General features: G+C 58.1%; 2 protein-coding genes across 4 annotated transcripts; one reads left to right on the plus strand and one right to left on the minus strand.

Annotated features, from left to right (window-relative positions):
* Nucleotides 1-1129: 1129 nt before the first annotated feature.
* On the plus strand, nt 1130-7120 carry SYNGR2 (synaptogyrin 2). 2 transcript variants are annotated; one of them, XM_082443043.1, is made up of 5 exons: nt 1130-1298; nt 3165-3402; nt 3750-3889; nt 3979-4192; nt 6982-7120. In XM_082443043.1, exons 1-4 carry the CDS (start codon nt 1200-1202, stop codon nt 4174-4176), a joined length of 675 nt encoding a protein of 224 aa, XP_082299169.1. In that variant the 5' UTR covers nt 1130-1199; the 3' UTR covers nt 4177-4192; nt 6982-7120. The 2 variants fall into 2 exon arrangements, with proteins under 2 accessions (XP_082299169.1, XP_082299168.1); XM_082443042.1 differs by lacking the exon at nt 6982-7120 and having other exon boundaries at nt 1131-1298; nt 3979-5082.
* On the minus strand, nt 6151-16785 carry TK1 (thymidine kinase 1). Of its 2 annotated transcripts, XM_082443039.1 has the most exons (7): nt 16550-16785; nt 16412-16443; nt 15258-15368; nt 13585-13678; nt 7579-7668; nt 7155-7274; nt 6151-7065 (listed from the first exon to the last, which is right to left on the minus strand). In XM_082443039.1, the coding sequence occupies exons 1-7, from the start codon at nt 16700-16702 to the stop codon at nt 6865-6867; spliced, it is 801 nt and encodes a 266-aa protein (XP_082299165.1). In that variant the 5' UTR covers nt 16703-16785; the 3' UTR covers nt 6151-6864. The 2 variants fall into 2 exon arrangements, with proteins under 2 accessions (XP_082299165.1, XP_082299166.1); XM_082443040.1 differs by lacking the exon at nt 16412-16443 and having other exon boundaries at nt 16550-16683.
* Nucleotides 16786-16789: the final 4 nt, after the last annotated feature.

Genomic DNA, 16789 nt, shown 5'->3' on the forward strand with positions numbered 1-16789 from the left:
TCATCAAATACTCATGGTGCTAGTTTGAGGGTTTTAGGATGGGGGGGAGCTGTAGGGGGAAGGAGAGGTCCATAGGACGAGGGGGCTCTGGGAGGGCCCCTCTCCTCACCCCTCAGCTGCTCGTCACCGTCTATCCAGGTCTGGGAAGATGGTGGTGGGGTAGATGTGAAGGCCCAGAGGCACCAGCCCACCCAGGGCCACTGCTTCCTCCCCCACCCCTGCTCCCCTCTTCCCTGGAATGGCACCCCATCTCCTGGTGGCCCAGTCCTCTGGCTCCACTGCTCACCTGTCACCGTCCCGCTCACCTGGAGGACTCTGGGCCCCACCTGGCCAGCACCCCCTCATTAATCCTTACCTGCAACTATGATGTCTGGAATTCCTCCCTGCCGAGTCAGCCTGAGGCCCCTGGAGAACCACCCCCCACCCCCCACCCCCCACTCCCCACCCACACACCCACACATAGAGCCATCCCAGTTTGGACGCTCTGAACCATTTCCGGAAAGAATTGGATTAAACTCTGCCCCCTGCCGGTCACCCTGGGAACTTCGTTTCTGTCTGCACACCATCTTGGAGCCTGGAAGTTGGCCCTACATGGCCCTGGGGCTGGGCCCAGCTCGGGAAAAACTGGGAGGGGCGGTGGTCTCGACCACATCCCAGGCTTAGCTCCAGAGAGGAGGAAAGAGTGACAGGCCATGCAGGGAGGGGTCCAGGCTGTGGCCTGGGGTTTGAGTAGAATGGGGGAGAAGAGAGGAGGTGCGTAGGAGCCTGGGTCTTGGGCAGGTGGGGCCCAGACGGCGTCTGGCGGGGCGTCCTGGAGGAGGAGGCGGGAGTGCAGGGGCAAAGAGTGGATGGAGCAGAGGGGCGGGCCCTCCTTGCGACCCTCTCTTCCTGGGGACTCTCTGGCCCCTTTCCAGTCGCCCTGCGGACCAGCAGAGCAGAGGGACGAGACCCCGGCCGAGAGGTGGGCTGGACAATGAGCCCGCGGCCGCTGGACGGATGTCGGCCGCTGGAAGCGCAGGCCGGGCTGTCGGGGAACCCCTACCGCTCCTGCACCGCCGCTCGCCTTGGGCGGACTTTGCCTTCGGTCCCTGGGGCGGCGCTGGCCACGCCCCTGGGGAGGAGCCGGGCCGGGGGCAAGGCGGCGGGCTGGCTCCTCAGCAGTCCGCGGCTGCGGCGGCGGCGGCGGCGGCGACGGCGACATGGAGAGTGGGGCCTACGGCGCGGCCAAGGCGGGCGGCTCCTTCGACCTGCGGCGCTTCCTGACGCAGCCGCAGGTGGTGGTGCGCGCCGTGTGTTTGGTGAGCCGGGGTGCGGGGCCTCGGGGACCCGACTTCGTCGCCAGGCCGGGGGGGAGGGGGGCCGCCGCGAGCCTGAGAGAGCGACAGGTGGTGGCGGCCGAGGCCCGGGGGTGGGAGCGGCGCTCGTGGGGCGGGCGAGCGGGGCCCGGAACCCTCCAGCCCCTCACCCCCCCGGGCCCCGCCACCCCCCGAACCCGGGTCCCGCCACCCCCCACCTCCCAGCCCGGGCGCGGAATGGCCGGGCGGCACCGCGGGGAGCAGGCCCGTCGCCTTGCTGGCAGTGGGAGGAGTTTGAGGCGGCTCCAGGACAGGTGGCCGGCACGCCGCGACTCCCAGCCTGGGGGAATTCATCAGGAAGGGGCTTTCCGAAGCCACGTGGGGTGCGGGGGGTTGGGGGGCAGCCTGGCGCCCTGAAATAGAGTCTCTCTTCCACTCAAGAGCAGCCCATGGGTCTGCTTCCCCATCCAAGATCAGGTGAACCCAGGACGTTGTCCTCCTTGTGAGCTGGATGAGCGCTCCAGTACCAGGTTACTGGGGGTGGGGCGTTGGTGGGAGGTCCTATGCTCTTGGACAACCAGAGCCCAAAGCTGGACAAGGTGTTAGCCAGCCCGCAGGCAGAGGGCTGGGCATGCGGCGCCCACACCACACCTGCCCCTGCCTGGGACTGGAGCCCTACGAGTTGCCCTGGTGGCACCCTCACCCCCGCTCTGCCTGACTGTGGGGTCTGACCCCAGGAGCAGATGCCCACGTTTCGGGATGGCAGTGCCAGGAGTCAGGCTGGCACACTGCTCCCAGCATCCGGAGTTCCGGCTTCATCTCCAGCTGGGGGTGGGGTTTGTGACTGCCACCTCCAGAGCCTATTGAGAGGGCCTTGTGCAGGCAGGCAGGGCAGGCTGGGGAGAGGCCTGGGCCCGTCCCAGAGGGAGCCAGGCGTCCAGACTGTCCCGGGTCTGCTGACATAAGGCAGGGATGAGCGGTGGCCTTTCAGTTTGGGGCGGAGAGAGGTGACGTGAGGCCTTTCGCAAGGGCCTGGATCCCCTCCCAGAGTTCTGGCTGGTACACCCCCTCGACCCCCACCCCAGTACATCCAGGGGTCTGAGTGCAGAGCTATGTCCACAGGCTTGCTGGGCAGACCAGCCTGAGGTGCCCTGTGTGGGTAGGACCCACTATGAGCGGGAGGCCAGCTGGGGTTCCCTGGGAGGGCAGGGGCCAGGATGCCAAAGAAGCCAGAATTCCTTGTAGGAAAAAAGCTGGCCAAACTGGGGAGCCCAGCAGGGAAGAGTTGGAGGGGGCTCCAGGAAGTGGGGGTCTGGGGACACTATTTCAGCTCGGAGGCGTGGCTCTCCTGAGGTGGGAGGAGTCCTCCATCACTGGGTGTTTAGGCAGAGGCTGGGTGCTGCAGAGGTGAGTCAGACAGGTGATGGGGGTGAGACTCCAAGCTTGGGTTTCTATGACTTTGTGACCCATCCTGTTTAAAACTCACTGAAAGCGGGAGTGGTTTAGGTTGGGCGATTGCCCTTAATCTTCAAGTACCTAACCACCAGTACCCATCCTCCAGGCAGACAGCTGGGCGGGCAGTCCCCTCCCAGGAGATCCCCCTCCACTCCCCACCATCCCCAGTCCAGGATTCCCCGGCCATGCCCCTTGTGACTTGTGACTGGTGTCTGGAGAAAGCCCAGGAGAAGGGAGAGGGAGGGACTCGCTCCCCAAGTTCAGGAGGGGCTGGGACAGCAACCTCCAGCAGGGGGAACAGCAAGAGCAGAGGCCAGCGTCCAACACCCATCAGGGTCCCACTCTGTGTGCCACCTGGGGGGTTTGTCCCACGAGGGTAGCAGTCACTCAGCCCTTCCCCTGCCTCCCCCTCAGGTCTTCGCCTTGATCGTGTTCTCATGCATCTTCGGTGAGGGCTACAGCAACACCCACAGCTCCCAACAGCAGCAGTGCGTGTTCAACCTCAACGAGGACGCGTGCCGCTTCGGCAGCGCCATCGGGGTGCTGGCCTTCCTGGCCTCGGCCTTCTTCCTCGTGGTTGACGTCTACTTCCCCCAGATCAGCAACGCCACTGACCGCAAGTACCTGGTCATCAGCGACCTGCTCTTCTCAGGTATCTGCCGGCTGCACCTCCATTTGATCTTGGGGTGAACAGGAGCGGCAGTGGTCCCAAGAGCTCTAAGAGTGCTGTGACTGCAGGGCGTGGGAGGGGTGGGAGCAGCCCCAGGTCCCCAGACCTCCCCAGCAGACAGGCTGGCACGCAAGGATCTCTCACCGTCTGCTGAAACCCGCCGGAGCTGAGTGGGACTTGGAGCAAGGACTCCCAGGATGGCATCCTGTCCCCACCCTGGCTTCTGCATGAGTGCCCCTTACACCCCCGGAGGCTTCTCCCTCCCGGGAGGTGCCTGCCCCCCTGCCTGCTCCGTGGAGCTAACCCTGCCCTCCTGGCCTTCTCCCCAGCTCTCTGGGCCTTCCTGTGGTTTGTTGGCTTCTGCTTTCTTGCCAATCAATGGGCAGCCACCGAGGCGGGACATGTGCTGGTGGGAGCCGACTCAGCCCGGGCGGCCATCACCTTCAGCTTCTTTTCTGTCTTCTCCTGGGTAAGTGGACCAGGACGGGCCAGGGTCTTGGTGTCTTTGGTGAAGGGTGGTGGAGGGCTGAGGAACCCAAACCTCGGGGCTCCCTGCAGGGCGTGCTGGCCTCCTTGGCCTACCAGCGCTACAAGGCCGGAGTGGACGACTTCATCCAGAACTATGTGGACCCCACTCTGGACCCCAGCACGGCCTACGCCTCCTACCCAGGCGCGCCTGCGGACAGCTACCAGCAGCCGCCCTTCACCCAGAGCGCCGAGACCACAGAGGGCTACCAGCCGCCCCCCGTGTACTGAGCTGCAGCCGGGGATGGTAAGGGGAGGAGGGAGGGCGCCTGGGGGGGCCTCCCCTCTTCCCGGACTCCTCCCCCGAGGCTGGTCTCCCAGAGCTGCCGGCCCCTCTCGATCCACCTGGCGCCTGTCCGAGCTGACACACCGCCTGGAGAGAGAGCCCCTGCCTCCTCGTCCTGGCTGCTGGCCTCAGAGCCTCGGCCTGTGCCCCACGGGGCTTCACCCACCACTCCTCGAGGGCATTTTTTTAGGGAAGGGTTTTTGTTTAGACAGGTTTTGTCATTGCTTTTAATGATCCCCAGCCCCGCCTGGAGTAGCTCCAAGGGTCCGACGTGCTGGTTTGACAAGTGCCTTAGCTTCTCCCCAGCCTGAAGGAGCCGGGCCACGTGCAGGCCTCGGTGGCCGCCGCCATCTGGGGGTCTCTGCCAAAGATGAGGCTGTGGGGCCTTCCCCCTGCTCTGCTGCTGGCGCTGGGCTGGGGCTCCTTTCCTCCTCACTCAGGTTCATTCTGCCCCCAGCCCCCTGCCCTCTGCCTGCTCTGCGAGCGGCAGCCCATGCTCACTGCTGAAGTGTCTGCTTGCTTGGATCTGGGCTCACGACTCTGTGCCAGTGCCTCTGGGTCACCTTCCTGACAGCCTAGGGGCAGGGCTGGTGCCGCACCCCCGCCCCCCCCCCCACCCCAAGCAGCACTGTCTCTGCTCCCACCCCTTGGCCGCAGGAAGGGGCTTTGCCTGATGACAACACCCAACTTTATGTAAATACTCCACCACTGTTAGCTGGGAGGTATGGGGCACACCCACAGCCCACAGGCTGCTCTGAATGTATTGCAGAGCCTTGGGGGAAGATGCACTGCACCCTTGGATTCTGTTAGACTAATTTTGGAGATGGAATAAATGTTTTTCTCATTCATAATCTCCATTGTCATGGGTGGGGCCTCTGTCTAGGGGTAGGAGGAAGAGAAATTCCACCCTGAGGTACACCCTCTGGCCGCGGTCTTAGGAACCTGTATTTTGAACAGAGTTGTGGCAGTCTGGCCCTCCAGCGTGCCTAGCAGCTCCCTGCCACACACCCCCACCGACCCAGGGTCTCATTGCTCACGCTGCCCTCCATCAGCATCTTAAAATAGCAACTGTGCTCAGCCTGTAAACAACATGGCTTTTCTGGGCCGCCTTGCCAGGGTCCCGGCGTGCCCCTGGAGGGGCAGGGGCCCTCTGCTTCCCGTAGACGGGGCTCAGCACCTCTGCAGCCTGTCCGGGACACACACACGGGGCCGGCCTGAGCGCCCAGCCCGCCCCAGGGAACAAGCCTGGCTCAGGCAGGAGGCCAGGGCCCGCAAGGCAACTCGGGGCTTCCCCTTTTGAGCCCAGACAGGGAGCTGTCAAAAGTGGGCCCCAACAGTTTCAAAATCCTGAGTAAAAACTAATAGGGTTTGGGAATTACTGTCTCACCACTGTACTGCACCTCTGTAACCTGGGACCAACCGCGAGCAAAGGGGAGGGAGAAGCTGGGGCGAGGGTGGGGAACCCGGACCCCATCTGCACGGGGCACACCTACAGCCCAGGCTCACCCCACCCACACCCGACCTAGAGCACTCTTGCCTCCATGTAAGCTGCCCACAGTGTATTTTCTGAGGCACAGCAGAGCTGGTCTTCTTGGCTCCTGAACTGTCAAGTGTCTGTTTCACAAACAAAACCTGACCTCACAGCCCCATCTGGCAGCACAGACCAAAGCTTCATCTTTCCAACCTGGGTCCCAGGCTCCTTCATCCACCCATCTTGACCTGAAACCTGCCCAAACAGAAGAGCAGGCAAACATTCCTCTCAGGACACGCTTCACGATCATTTCTCAGTTAAAAAGCGTTGTGGCTAAGAGATCAGTAGTACTAGAAAATGATTTGAAAAGAAATCCCCACACCTAAATCAGGTCAGAGCTGTCTACAGTGAGACCAGGGGAATCCCAGACAGTTAAAGAGAAATACGCTTTCATCATCAACCAGTAAATTTTAATATTAGTTATTAATTTCACACACTAAAAGAGAAAAATCACAGCCCCTGCCTTGAAAGACAAGCCCCTGGGATCTGAGCCCCAGCAGGGTGTCACCCACACGGAAGAAGCTGTAATTCTGGAGAAAATGATCGCCAGAGCAGGAAGGGCTTTCGGCCCAAAGGGAAGTAAGAGAGAACAACTCCAGCCATCTTCAGAGGGGCCAGGGGCCCGTCCCAGGCAGGGGGACTAAAGTCTTTGCACGAGAGGAGGCTTGGTGCTGAGCCAGAGGTGCTGGTGCTCTGACTTCCCAGTGAGAACAGAAACTCAACAGCAAAAACCACAAAGGGGAAAGCAGGCGGGAGCGCCGATGTCGCAGGAGCTTGCGCCTCCGGCCTCACCCCTTGGAGAGGGAGGGACTCAGGTCAGCAGTGGCCAGACCCCGCGCCGGCCTGGGGTGGATCGTGAGTAGCCCGGGAAGGGAACTGAGAGAAGCCGGCGGGCAGGCAAGGAGGGAAGTGTGATGTGCAGACCACTGGCCCGTGGCCCTTGGCCGGGGAAAGGGCGCTGGTGAAACCTCACCCCCCAACCCCCGCTTCCTCCTCCGAGAAGGCTGGGCAGCACGCAGGGGGCAGGCGTCTGCCAGGGGGCAGCAGCAGGCACGGGAGCAGGTGGCCGGTCCGCCCCCGTCCTGGGTGTGGGGCCTGTGCCTCAGTTGGCCGGGCTGCACTGCAGGATCTGGTGAGGAGCAAATAGCTTCCTGGATCCCGGGGCCTCCCCGGGCTTTCCCAGCACCGGGCAGTTCTCTTTGTTCTCTTTGCTGTCCAGCCCGGCAGGCTGAACCGAAGCCTTCTTGAAGTAGCAGAGGCGGCACACGGAGTGGTACTTGTCTGCTCCTCCGATCACCTCGACCTGGCCGTGGGACATGAAGCGCCTGGACTGAGCGGGGACACAGCACCACCCCCTCCCCTCCACCCCTCGGAGAAGGCAGGAGGGGCCACCTCTTTCTCCACGCCCAGCCTCTTGGTGTAGGCGGCCTCTCGGAAGCACTCCATGCACACCGCCGTCAGCTTCACCACACTCTCGGCCAGGGGCACCAGGTTCAGGATGGTCCCGAACGCCTGTATTCCCATGGAAAGACTGGTGTGCGCTTACCTCACCGGGTGGGCTTTTCCTTGAAACCCTCTGATTCACAACCCTGAAGCCAGGAGACTAGGCCCTGACCTTGCTTTCCCCCAGAGCACCAGCCCCCGCAGCAGGCGGCCTAGTCTGGGGTGAACCAGGGAGCTGGGTCTGGCTCGCCTGAGCGCCTGGGCTCTGGCACGGTCTGGTCATCCAGGGCGCGGTGAGCTGTCTGTCTGTGCACAGCCCAGGCCCCTTCCTCCCTCCTGGGTCCCATCCCGAGACCTGGACCAGACGCCTTACCTTCCTCTGGAAGGTCCCATCCAGTGCAGCCACAATGACGGTCTTCCCGGCATTGGCCATGGTCTCGCTGAACTCCACGATGTCGGGGAACTGGAAAGGGTGAGAGGAGGAGTGAGCTTCCGCCCTGGGCAGCAGCCTCCAGGAGCCACGACCACGTGGCCGGACCCAACAGCTCTGGCCACCCAGATTGGCGTGGAGCGCGAGAATAGGGTGGCCCCGGCCCCCCCACCCGGCACGCAGCCTGCACGTCCGCAGCAGCCCCAGTCGCTCCACCATCCTGCCAGCTTTCCATGGCAGAACCAGGCCATGGCCTTAGAACCAGCAGAGAACCACTCCAGGCCAAGCGCCCGGAACTGTCACCAGCAGAGGCAGTCTGCTACCGCAGTGGTCAAAAGCCCAGACCAGAGGCTGCCTTGGGCTTGAACCATGGTCTTGGTTGGACCCATTAGCTGTGACCTTGGCAATGACTTTATGTTTCTGAGCCCAAGTAAAGGCAAGGAAGGCCCTCGGTGGTGTTCAAGGATTAAGGACCCTCGAATAATTTATGACATATGCTATTTGGCTGAGAGGGAGGCTCTGTGTGTTTGCCTTTTTTAAAAACATAATGTGCTGTGTGACGCCTTGAGAAGGGATGAGGGTTCCACTGGCCACTTACAGAGCAGGATGGCACAGCACACCCTTCTAAATACAGGACCTGCAGAAAGGTCACTTACTTGGTAAGTCCAATTTCATTTTCAGTGGCCCAGGGTGAGGCTGCTACTTCAATTCTTTGGTGAACTTTCACTGGTCAATCATGTATCTAGATTGGTCTTTGGGTTGGGTGAAGTGGGGAGTTCTTGTGTTTGGGCAAAGGGTCTCTCTCCAAGCCGCTCATGGAGGTGCAAAGTTACCAAGACCTGAGGGCTCAGCAAGACGAGGACCAGGAGAGGGGTTAGAAAACCTGGATCCGTTCCAGCGGGATTTACCAAAGGCAGATCTGACGGCCTCTGCAGGGCTGCCGAGCCTGAGCTACGGAAACAGCACCTCCACCCAGAGGCTCCAGCCTGGCTGCAGGTGAGGCCCCTCTTCTTCTCTAGAGGACTCATCACAGGTCACAGAAATGCAGCCCCCAGCCTGCAAGGAGCTGTCAGCCAGCGCCTTCCACCCCTACCCCCATCGTCACAAACAAGATGGTGTCCAGACGCCGCCAGATATCCCCCAGGTAGGGGCTGCGGGCAAAACCGCCCTGGGATGAGCGCCCCTTGCGTCTCACTCTCCCTGTCAAGCCCTCACCAGGTGTGGGTCCTTCCACACCAGGCTTTGGGGACCTCTCGGGGTCCTCGGTCTTGCCCGCTGCAGCGACGCCCACCATCAGAGACTTCAGTTCTTCCACTTAAACTTTGTCCCCTGTTCACATGCCACCCCGCCCCCACCCAAACACTGAACCCTGGGCCCCCAGCTGGGGTTCCTGAATGATCAAAGGTAAGGTCAGAGCTGCCCGCAACATCCCAGAATGCCCACTGGTAACCAACCACGTTACTGACGTTTGTTTTTATTGCCATTAAATTTTTTAGGTTATGTTATGGGTTGAATTGTGTCCCTTCCCACCCCCCAAATCCATATGTAGAAACCCTCACCCCCAATACCTCAGAACCTTATTTGGAGAGAGGATCTTTGCAGAGGTATCCAGTTATAAAGTAGGTCAGTAGGGTCACACTCCAGTATGACTGGTGTCCTTGTGAAAAGGGGAAGTGTGGACACGGGGGGGACAGACACAGGGAGCAGATGGCCGCCTGCACGCCAAGGGGACAGGACTGGAACAGATTCTCCCTCACGGCCTCAGGGGACCCACCCTGCCCACACCTTGATCTTGGGCTCCCAGCCTCCAGAGCTGTGGGAAGTAAATGTCTGTGGTTTAAACCGCCCAGCCCGTGGTACATGTCACAGCAGCCATAGACTCTAATACAGGTTGCATTCAAAGCGGAACTTCAGAGGACTTAATAAACGTAGGGTTTTCTTGGTAGACAAAAATGATTGTCACACGGGATCCAGGTAGAAAAGTAACAGGAGGGGTTTCTTGATGGTGACAAGTCTACCCATTTGGTTCACCTGCCGATCCAGCACCTGGGCTGACCTGCCGTGAGCCACTTCCTGAACAAGGTCTGATGAGGGGAGAGGACCGAACGGGGAGATCAGGAAGCCAAGAAGTAGTTTCACCCTCGTCCTTATCTTGCCGAGAGGTGGCGCCCTCGTGATGCACGAGGGAAGCACCCCGGCCCTGCTCCGGTGGAGGCCCTGCTTCCTGGCAGCCAGGCTGGTGTTGAAGGCGCAAAGGCCGCAGAGGACGGGAACAAAGGATGTGACAGTGAAACATTCAACCGCTCCACCATGAATGGTAAAGACTAAATGAGAGGCACAGACCAAATCCAGAGGCAAATAAACAGGGAAGAAATATTTACAGTATGTGACAAACTGGCACCGATTACGTCATGTCCCGTAGAGGAAAGATAAACCAAGAGAAGGAGGCAATTTACAAAAGGAGAAACAGGGAAAAGGATGTCAGCCGCCAGAGTAACAAAAGAGAAAGGCAGTTGGAACAGGATGTGTATATGCAGCCGCCGCCACCCTGCCCTCACCTCCGGGAATTTCCGCAAAGACCCAGATGCCTCTCCCCAGCCCTCCCCCGCCCCCCCCCCCCCCCCCGCCGCCCAGCAGAGGAGACGCCCTGGGCGGCTTCCAGGCTCTCCCGGGGTTAACGCCAACGTCTTTCCCGCTGACCTGGCCAAAGCCCCTGGCCTCCTGGCTGATCCTGAGACACGCCCAGAAGCACACTCCTGCCTGGGAACCTTCACCCCGCTTTCCTTTTGGCCCCTTTCTGACCGGCCCCATAAAGCATCATCCCCACCTTAGCTCCACCCCCTCATGGTGCCTTTCTCCCCCGGCTGCCACCACCTTTTACATATTCCTCTCCCCCAACTAGAATGTAAGTGCAAGGGCGAGACCCTGGCTGTATCCCCAACACCTAGAGCATTGCTGCCACATGGCGCAAGCTCAGAAAACACTTACTGAATGAGGTCGGTCCCTTGACCAGTGATTCTACTTAGTAGATAAACCCCAATACACCAGACGATGGCCAGGATGTCCGCACACAGCGTCCGTCACAGCCTGTAAGTGCCACACCCAAGGGGCCAGCTCATGTAAGACATGGTACATTCATAAGGATAGGTATTTGCTGATGAGGAAAAAATGGTCACAACACGTGATATGAGCCTGATCTATAAATACGAACTTCCGGCAAGGCCATTCTGTGACTGTGATAGTCAAGACAAAACCAGACCCCTCCTAGGGAATTCCCTGGTGGTCCCAGTGGTCTCCGCGCTCTCACTGCTGAGGGCCCAGGTTCAATCCCTGGTAAGGGAACTAAGGTCCCGCAGGCCGTGTGGACCCCTCCAGAAGCATGTCTGAGTACGGACAGAACGTGAACATCGCCTAGGCTACGGTGTACCAAATGTCCCCTCTCCTGGCTAAAGGAGTCACTGCTGCTGCTTCGGCCTCCTTCTGGTCCACCCTCCCTATAGGTGAGGTTTAAGATGCTGGTCAGAATCATCTCCCTTCCCAGGACACCGAATCAAGAGCCAAGCAGCCCCCATCCTAATAACCAAGCCCTCTCTAATTAAGCCCCTCACCTACACCGTCCAGTTCCCATGCCGGGTGTCTCCCTGCAACAGCAATCCCAAGTTGTTCAGTCCTGGTGGTCTCTGGACATAAGATGTCGGCAGTAAATTATGGACTTCCTTCTTATGTGTAGTCCTAACTTTTCCTAGATTACCCCTCTTATTACTGTGATAAAACAGAGATAAGACCAGGGACTTCCCTGGTGGTCCAGTGGTTAAGACTCCATGCTCCCAGTGAAGGGGGCCTGGGTTCAATCCCTGGTCAGGAAACTGGATCCCACATGCTGCAACTAAAGATCCCGCATGCTGCAACGAAGATCCCATGTGCTACAACTAAGACCCAGCATAGTCAAAAAAAAAAAGAAACAGAGGTAAGACCAGCACTCGGGGTGACACTGTGAGGCTGGCATGCCCAGGATCCAGCTGCCCACCTACCACCGCGCCCTCAGCTTATAGCGTGGGGTCTTCAGATGTGCCCCTCTCCAAGGGAAGGATGAAGGGAGGGAGAGGCAGTCCTTTTGTCAGGTCCCATGTTGAGAGGCAACCGAGGCAGCCACCCTTGGGCCCCAGAACTTCTTGCAGAGCAAGACCCACAGGGGTGAGGGCAGAACAGAAGATTGGTGATGTTTCTGCAGTAGGTTTAATAAACACTCGTTATGGGAACTCGAGTTTGACTTGCTGGCCAGGGAGGAAGTAGCCATAGAAACAGGGAACAGAACTGTGGGGGCAGGGACTTCCCTGGTGGCGCAGTGGTTAAGAATCCGCCTGCCAATGCAGGGGACACAGGTTCCATCCCCGGTCCGGGAAGATCCCTCATGCTGCAGAGCAGCTAAGCCCATGCTCCACAACTACTGAGCCTGCGCTCTAGAGCCCGTGCTCCGCAGCAAGAGAAGCCACTGCAATGAGAAGCCCATGCACCACAATGAAGGGTAGCCCCTGCTCTCCGCAACTAGAGAAAGCCCGCGCAACAACAAAGACCTAAAACAGCCAAAAAATAAATTAATTAAATCAAAAAAAAGAAGCGGACTTCCCTGGTGGTGCAGTGGTTAAGAATCTGCCTGCCAGTGCAGGGGACACGGGTTCGAGCCCTGGTCCGGGAAGATCCCACATGCCACGGAGCAACTAAGCCTGTGCACCACAACTACTGAGCCTGCGCTCTAGAGCCCACAAGCCACAACTACTGAGCCTGCGAGCCACAACTACTGAGGCCCGTGCACCTAGAGCCCGTGCTCCGCAACAAGAGAAGCCACAGCAATGAGAAGCCCACGCACCACAACGAAGAGTAGCCCCCGCTCGCCGCAACTAGAGAAAGTCCGTGCACAGCAACGAAGACCCAATGCAGCCAAAAATTAATTAATTAATTAATTAATTAAAAAAAAAAAAAGCAACAATCAGCTAAACAGAACCAAACCCTCCCTATACACCAGTGTTGAGAAATCAAATGTTTTGTTTACTGTAAAAAAATTTTTTTAATATATATAGTTTATTTATTTATGTTTGGCTGCGTTGGGTCTTCGTTGCTGCGCGCGGGCTTTCTCTAGTTGCAGCGAGTGAGGGCTACTCTTTGTTGCGGTGCGCAGGCTTCTCATTGCGGTGGCTTCTCTTGTTGTGGAGCACGGGCTCTAGGCGCATGGGCTTAGTTGCTCCATGGCACATGGGATCTTCCTGGACCAGGTCTTGAACCCGTGCCCCCTGAATTGGCAGGAGGATTCTTAACCACTGTGCTACCAGGGAAGTCCTGTAAATTTTTTTTTTTTTTAAGTGATCTTTTTTTTTTTTTTTTTAATTTTATTTATTTATTTATTTTTGGCTGCGTTGGTCTTCATTGCCGCTAGTGGGCTTTCTCTAGTTGTGACGAGCGGGGGCTACTCTTCCTTGCGGTGCGTGGGCTTCTCATTGCAGTGGCTTCTCTTGTTGCGGAGCACAGGCTCTAGGTGCACAGGCTTCAGTAGTTGCAGCACGTGGGCTCAGTAGTTGTGGCTCGTGGGCTCTAGAGTGCAGGCTCAGTAGTTGTGGCACACGGGCTTAGTTGCTCCGCGGCATGTGGGATCTTCCCGGACCAGGGCTCGAACCCGTGTCTCCTGCATTGGCAGGCGGATTCTTAACCACTGCACCACCAGGGAAGTCCCTAAATTTTTTTTTTTTTAAGGTACAATAAATTCCATATAACAGTAACACAGAAAGCAGTAAAGGGAACTCAAAGGGTATTCAGACACTAGTTAAAGCAAGTTAACTTAACAACGTTTACCTTATAAAAATATCAGAAATTGAACCAATAACCTCCAAATTAGTAGAGGAAAAAGGGGGACAGTTGAGTTCACAGGAAGAGTGCTATCAGGACAAGTCAACTTACAAACTGTCCTTCGTCGATGCCTATAACAGCCACGCCCAGGGCCTCCTGGGCCACGTCCCGGAGCACACAGGCTGGCAGGGCCTCCATGGTGTTCCTGGGGACAGAAAGCCAGAGCGTGAGCAAGGCAAGGGAGCCCGAGGAGACCAGGAACCAGAATGAGGGTCCAGGGAACCGCTCTCATGACCACCCCCTACCTGCAAAGCAGGCTGAGATGTCTGCCCAGAGCTTTGAGAAGTTAGCACCTGTGGGAAGACATCTGGGGAGAAGAGTAAAGGCCTTTGTTTGGAAAACCAGTTATTCAACAAGAGCTATTTCACTTCACGCTTTGGACTGGAACTTGGCAGTGCCCAATGTAAAGCTCAACCCAGATGCAAAGCTCTTCTCTGCTCTGCTTAATGTGTGTGTGTGTGTGCACGCACGCGTGTGTGTGTGTGTGTGTGTGTGTGTGTGTGTGGTGGGGTGCAGACAGGGTTACTTCATCAGGTACAGTGCCTGGGGCCCATGATGCTTTGGGGACGAATGAAACATTTTAATTTCTTTTAAAAATCAGAATAAATGTAACTCAGTCAGGATTATCTTTGTCTTTATATCAATGCAGTCATAAAGTATAATTTTTTATTTTTTTCTTTATAGAGGAAGGGGCCCAAGAAGGCAGAAAGTCCCCAGGGCCCATGAAAGTCCTACCATGGCCCCGGGCAGACCATTAGCACCAGAATCTAAGACTCGGAGCCCCGTGCCCCAGCAGAGATAAGCCACGAACACCAACGAGCAGTGCAGTGACCTAGAATTCCTTCCGTTTGACTCCTCTGGTTGATTAAAGGATTTCTCAGAGATCATAGAGCTATTAACTGGCAGAGTCAGGATTCAAATCCGCATTCATACTGCTGCCTCGTGTGTCCTGAGGGGAGATTCCTACCCAGCAGAGTCTGAAAGTGAAAGGCCCTGTGTGTGGGAGTGTTCCAGTGCTGGGGGCTCAGGTAGATGATGAATCTGGAAGACGAGAAAAGTGTCTCAGGCTCCAAAACATCAGGCCCTAAATGCTGTACGGAATGGCAGGAGTGGTACAAAATTTAACCTCCCAACCTCAGGCTGCAGACTGAAATGTCCACAGGACACAGGCAGATCAACATAAAAGGGGGATGCACAAAGGCCACGAGACAGGGAGTCGGCGAGGACAAGCCAACTAAAAACTTAAATAAAATTCAGCCTGCAGGTCAACAGAACCAGTCTGCAACCTCCACATAGGTCAAGAGCAGGGTTTCTCAACCTTGGCCAGACGTTACTGACATTTGGGGCTGGATCATTCTTTGTTATGGGGCTGTCTGTGCATTGTAGGATGTTTAGCGGCATTCCTGCCCTTTACCCACTAGTTGCCATCAAGCCCTTACCTCCTCCTGTTGTGAAAACTAAAAAACGTCCCCAGACATTGCAAATAGACTCTAGCGGGCAAAATCACGTCCCGTTAGGAACCACTGGGCTAGAGCCCCAAGAAAGGCCAAGTTCTAGGGTACCTTGCCAAGCAACCTGGAAAGTTTGCAGATTTGAAGGGTTTGCTGCCCGGCATCAGCATTATTAACCATCCTCTCTAACGAGTTCTGACAGTATGTTCTGTGACTCGTCACTGGGCTTCTCACAAAAGGTGTGAGGACAGGACAGAAGGGGCAGGGACTGACCGGTCATGCGTGGAGAAGTTGCTGCTGTAACGCGTGTCTTTGGCATATTTGATCACCAGGCACTTGTACTGGGCAATCTGGAAGCGACGGACGCGTCTCATCAGCTCGGTACTGCAAGGTAAGGCCCATGCATAAGTGTGGGCGAGGAAGACCCCATCAGCACAAGTCGGGCTCCCTACCGCCTTCTAGGGGTATACAGCCTGAGCCCCACCAATGGATGGGAAGGCTGCAGGGCAGAGCGTGGGGAGGACCAGTGAGGACAGAAAGGGCCCACACAGAGAGTTCAGTCTAGACCCAGGAGGGAGGAGCATGTCTGGGGCTGGTAGTCATTCTCTATGGGGAGGGTGGCAAAGAAGGGCCCTCAGGTGATTCAGGGAAGGGCTGGAGGAGTGATTTTGTCGGGGGCAAAGCAAAGACCACATGCACAGGAGAGGGGTTCAGATTCCATTCCAAAGTAATCTCACCCCACAGTTCTTCACATAGCCTGAACTAACTTCACAGAACCTTTTGGTGCAACAAGGGAAGCGCTTTGTCTCTGAGTCCAAGAGCCCACCCTGAGCCCACCCTGAGCCTCACCATCGTGGGCAAGGGATTTGAGCTGGAGTGATCCCCCAGCGCCGTATAGGAAGGGGGGCCAGGGGAGTTACTCGGGGCTCACTGGGATTGGTTCTATCACTTCAGGAAAGCAAAGGCGCCAGCGCTTGACTCTTCAGTGTGGAGAGTGACTACGCTCCTGGGCCATCTAAGGAAACAGTCACGCTGGAAGGAAGCCACACATACTGCAGGGCGCACAGGGCCTGGCCACCGTAGACGCACCCTTCAGAGAAGGCTTTAGTGAGGGGCTAAACGGTGAGCAGCTGTGACCAGCTCCCGGAAGGAGCGGTGGTTGAATGATCCCAAGGGGAAGAGGTTTCGACCCGGACGGGAAGGGGAGGAGCGCCTCCTCCGGGAGGATCCCACGGAGGAGAGGCGTCCGGGGCACGAACGCGGGGGGTCGGGCAGTGGGGGTTGCTCTAGAGGCGGGGCTCTGAGAGGGGCGGCAGGCTCGGGGTCGGGGGGCGTCAGGGGAGGAGGACGGGGTCCCGGGGATTGGAGCAGAAGCAGGGAAGTGGAGGAGGAGGTTCCGGCCCACCCCCGTCCCGCGAGGCCATTACCTTTTTCCTGAGAACATGGGTCCGAGAATCACCTAGGAGAGAAGGAGAGGTCACTGGGTCCCGGTGCGCACAGACACCCGGGCCCCGATCACGACTCCGACCCCGATCCCGACCCCGACCCCGCCCCGCGGCCCGCACCTGGATCTGCCCCCGGGTCTTGCTGGGGGAGCCGGGCAGCACGGTGGGCAGGTTGATGCAGCTCATGGTGCCTTCAGGGAGATCACAAATCGAGGAACCTCCGCCGCCGCCGCCCTGCAGGCTCGCGCCGGTTCCCGCGCCGTGCTTCTTCATCCCCGGCGCGCGGGCCAATCGGGAGCCGGCGCCGCCGGCCCGGAGCCAATCAGCGTGCGGCTGTGGGACCGGCGGGAGATTTGACCT

The sequence above is a fragment of the Balaenoptera physalus genome, assembly GCF_965194825.1.
Source record: "Balaenoptera physalus genome assembly, chromosome: 20".
Taxonomy (NCBI): Eukaryota; Metazoa; Chordata; class Mammalia; order Artiodactyla; family Balaenopteridae; genus Balaenoptera; species Balaenoptera physalus.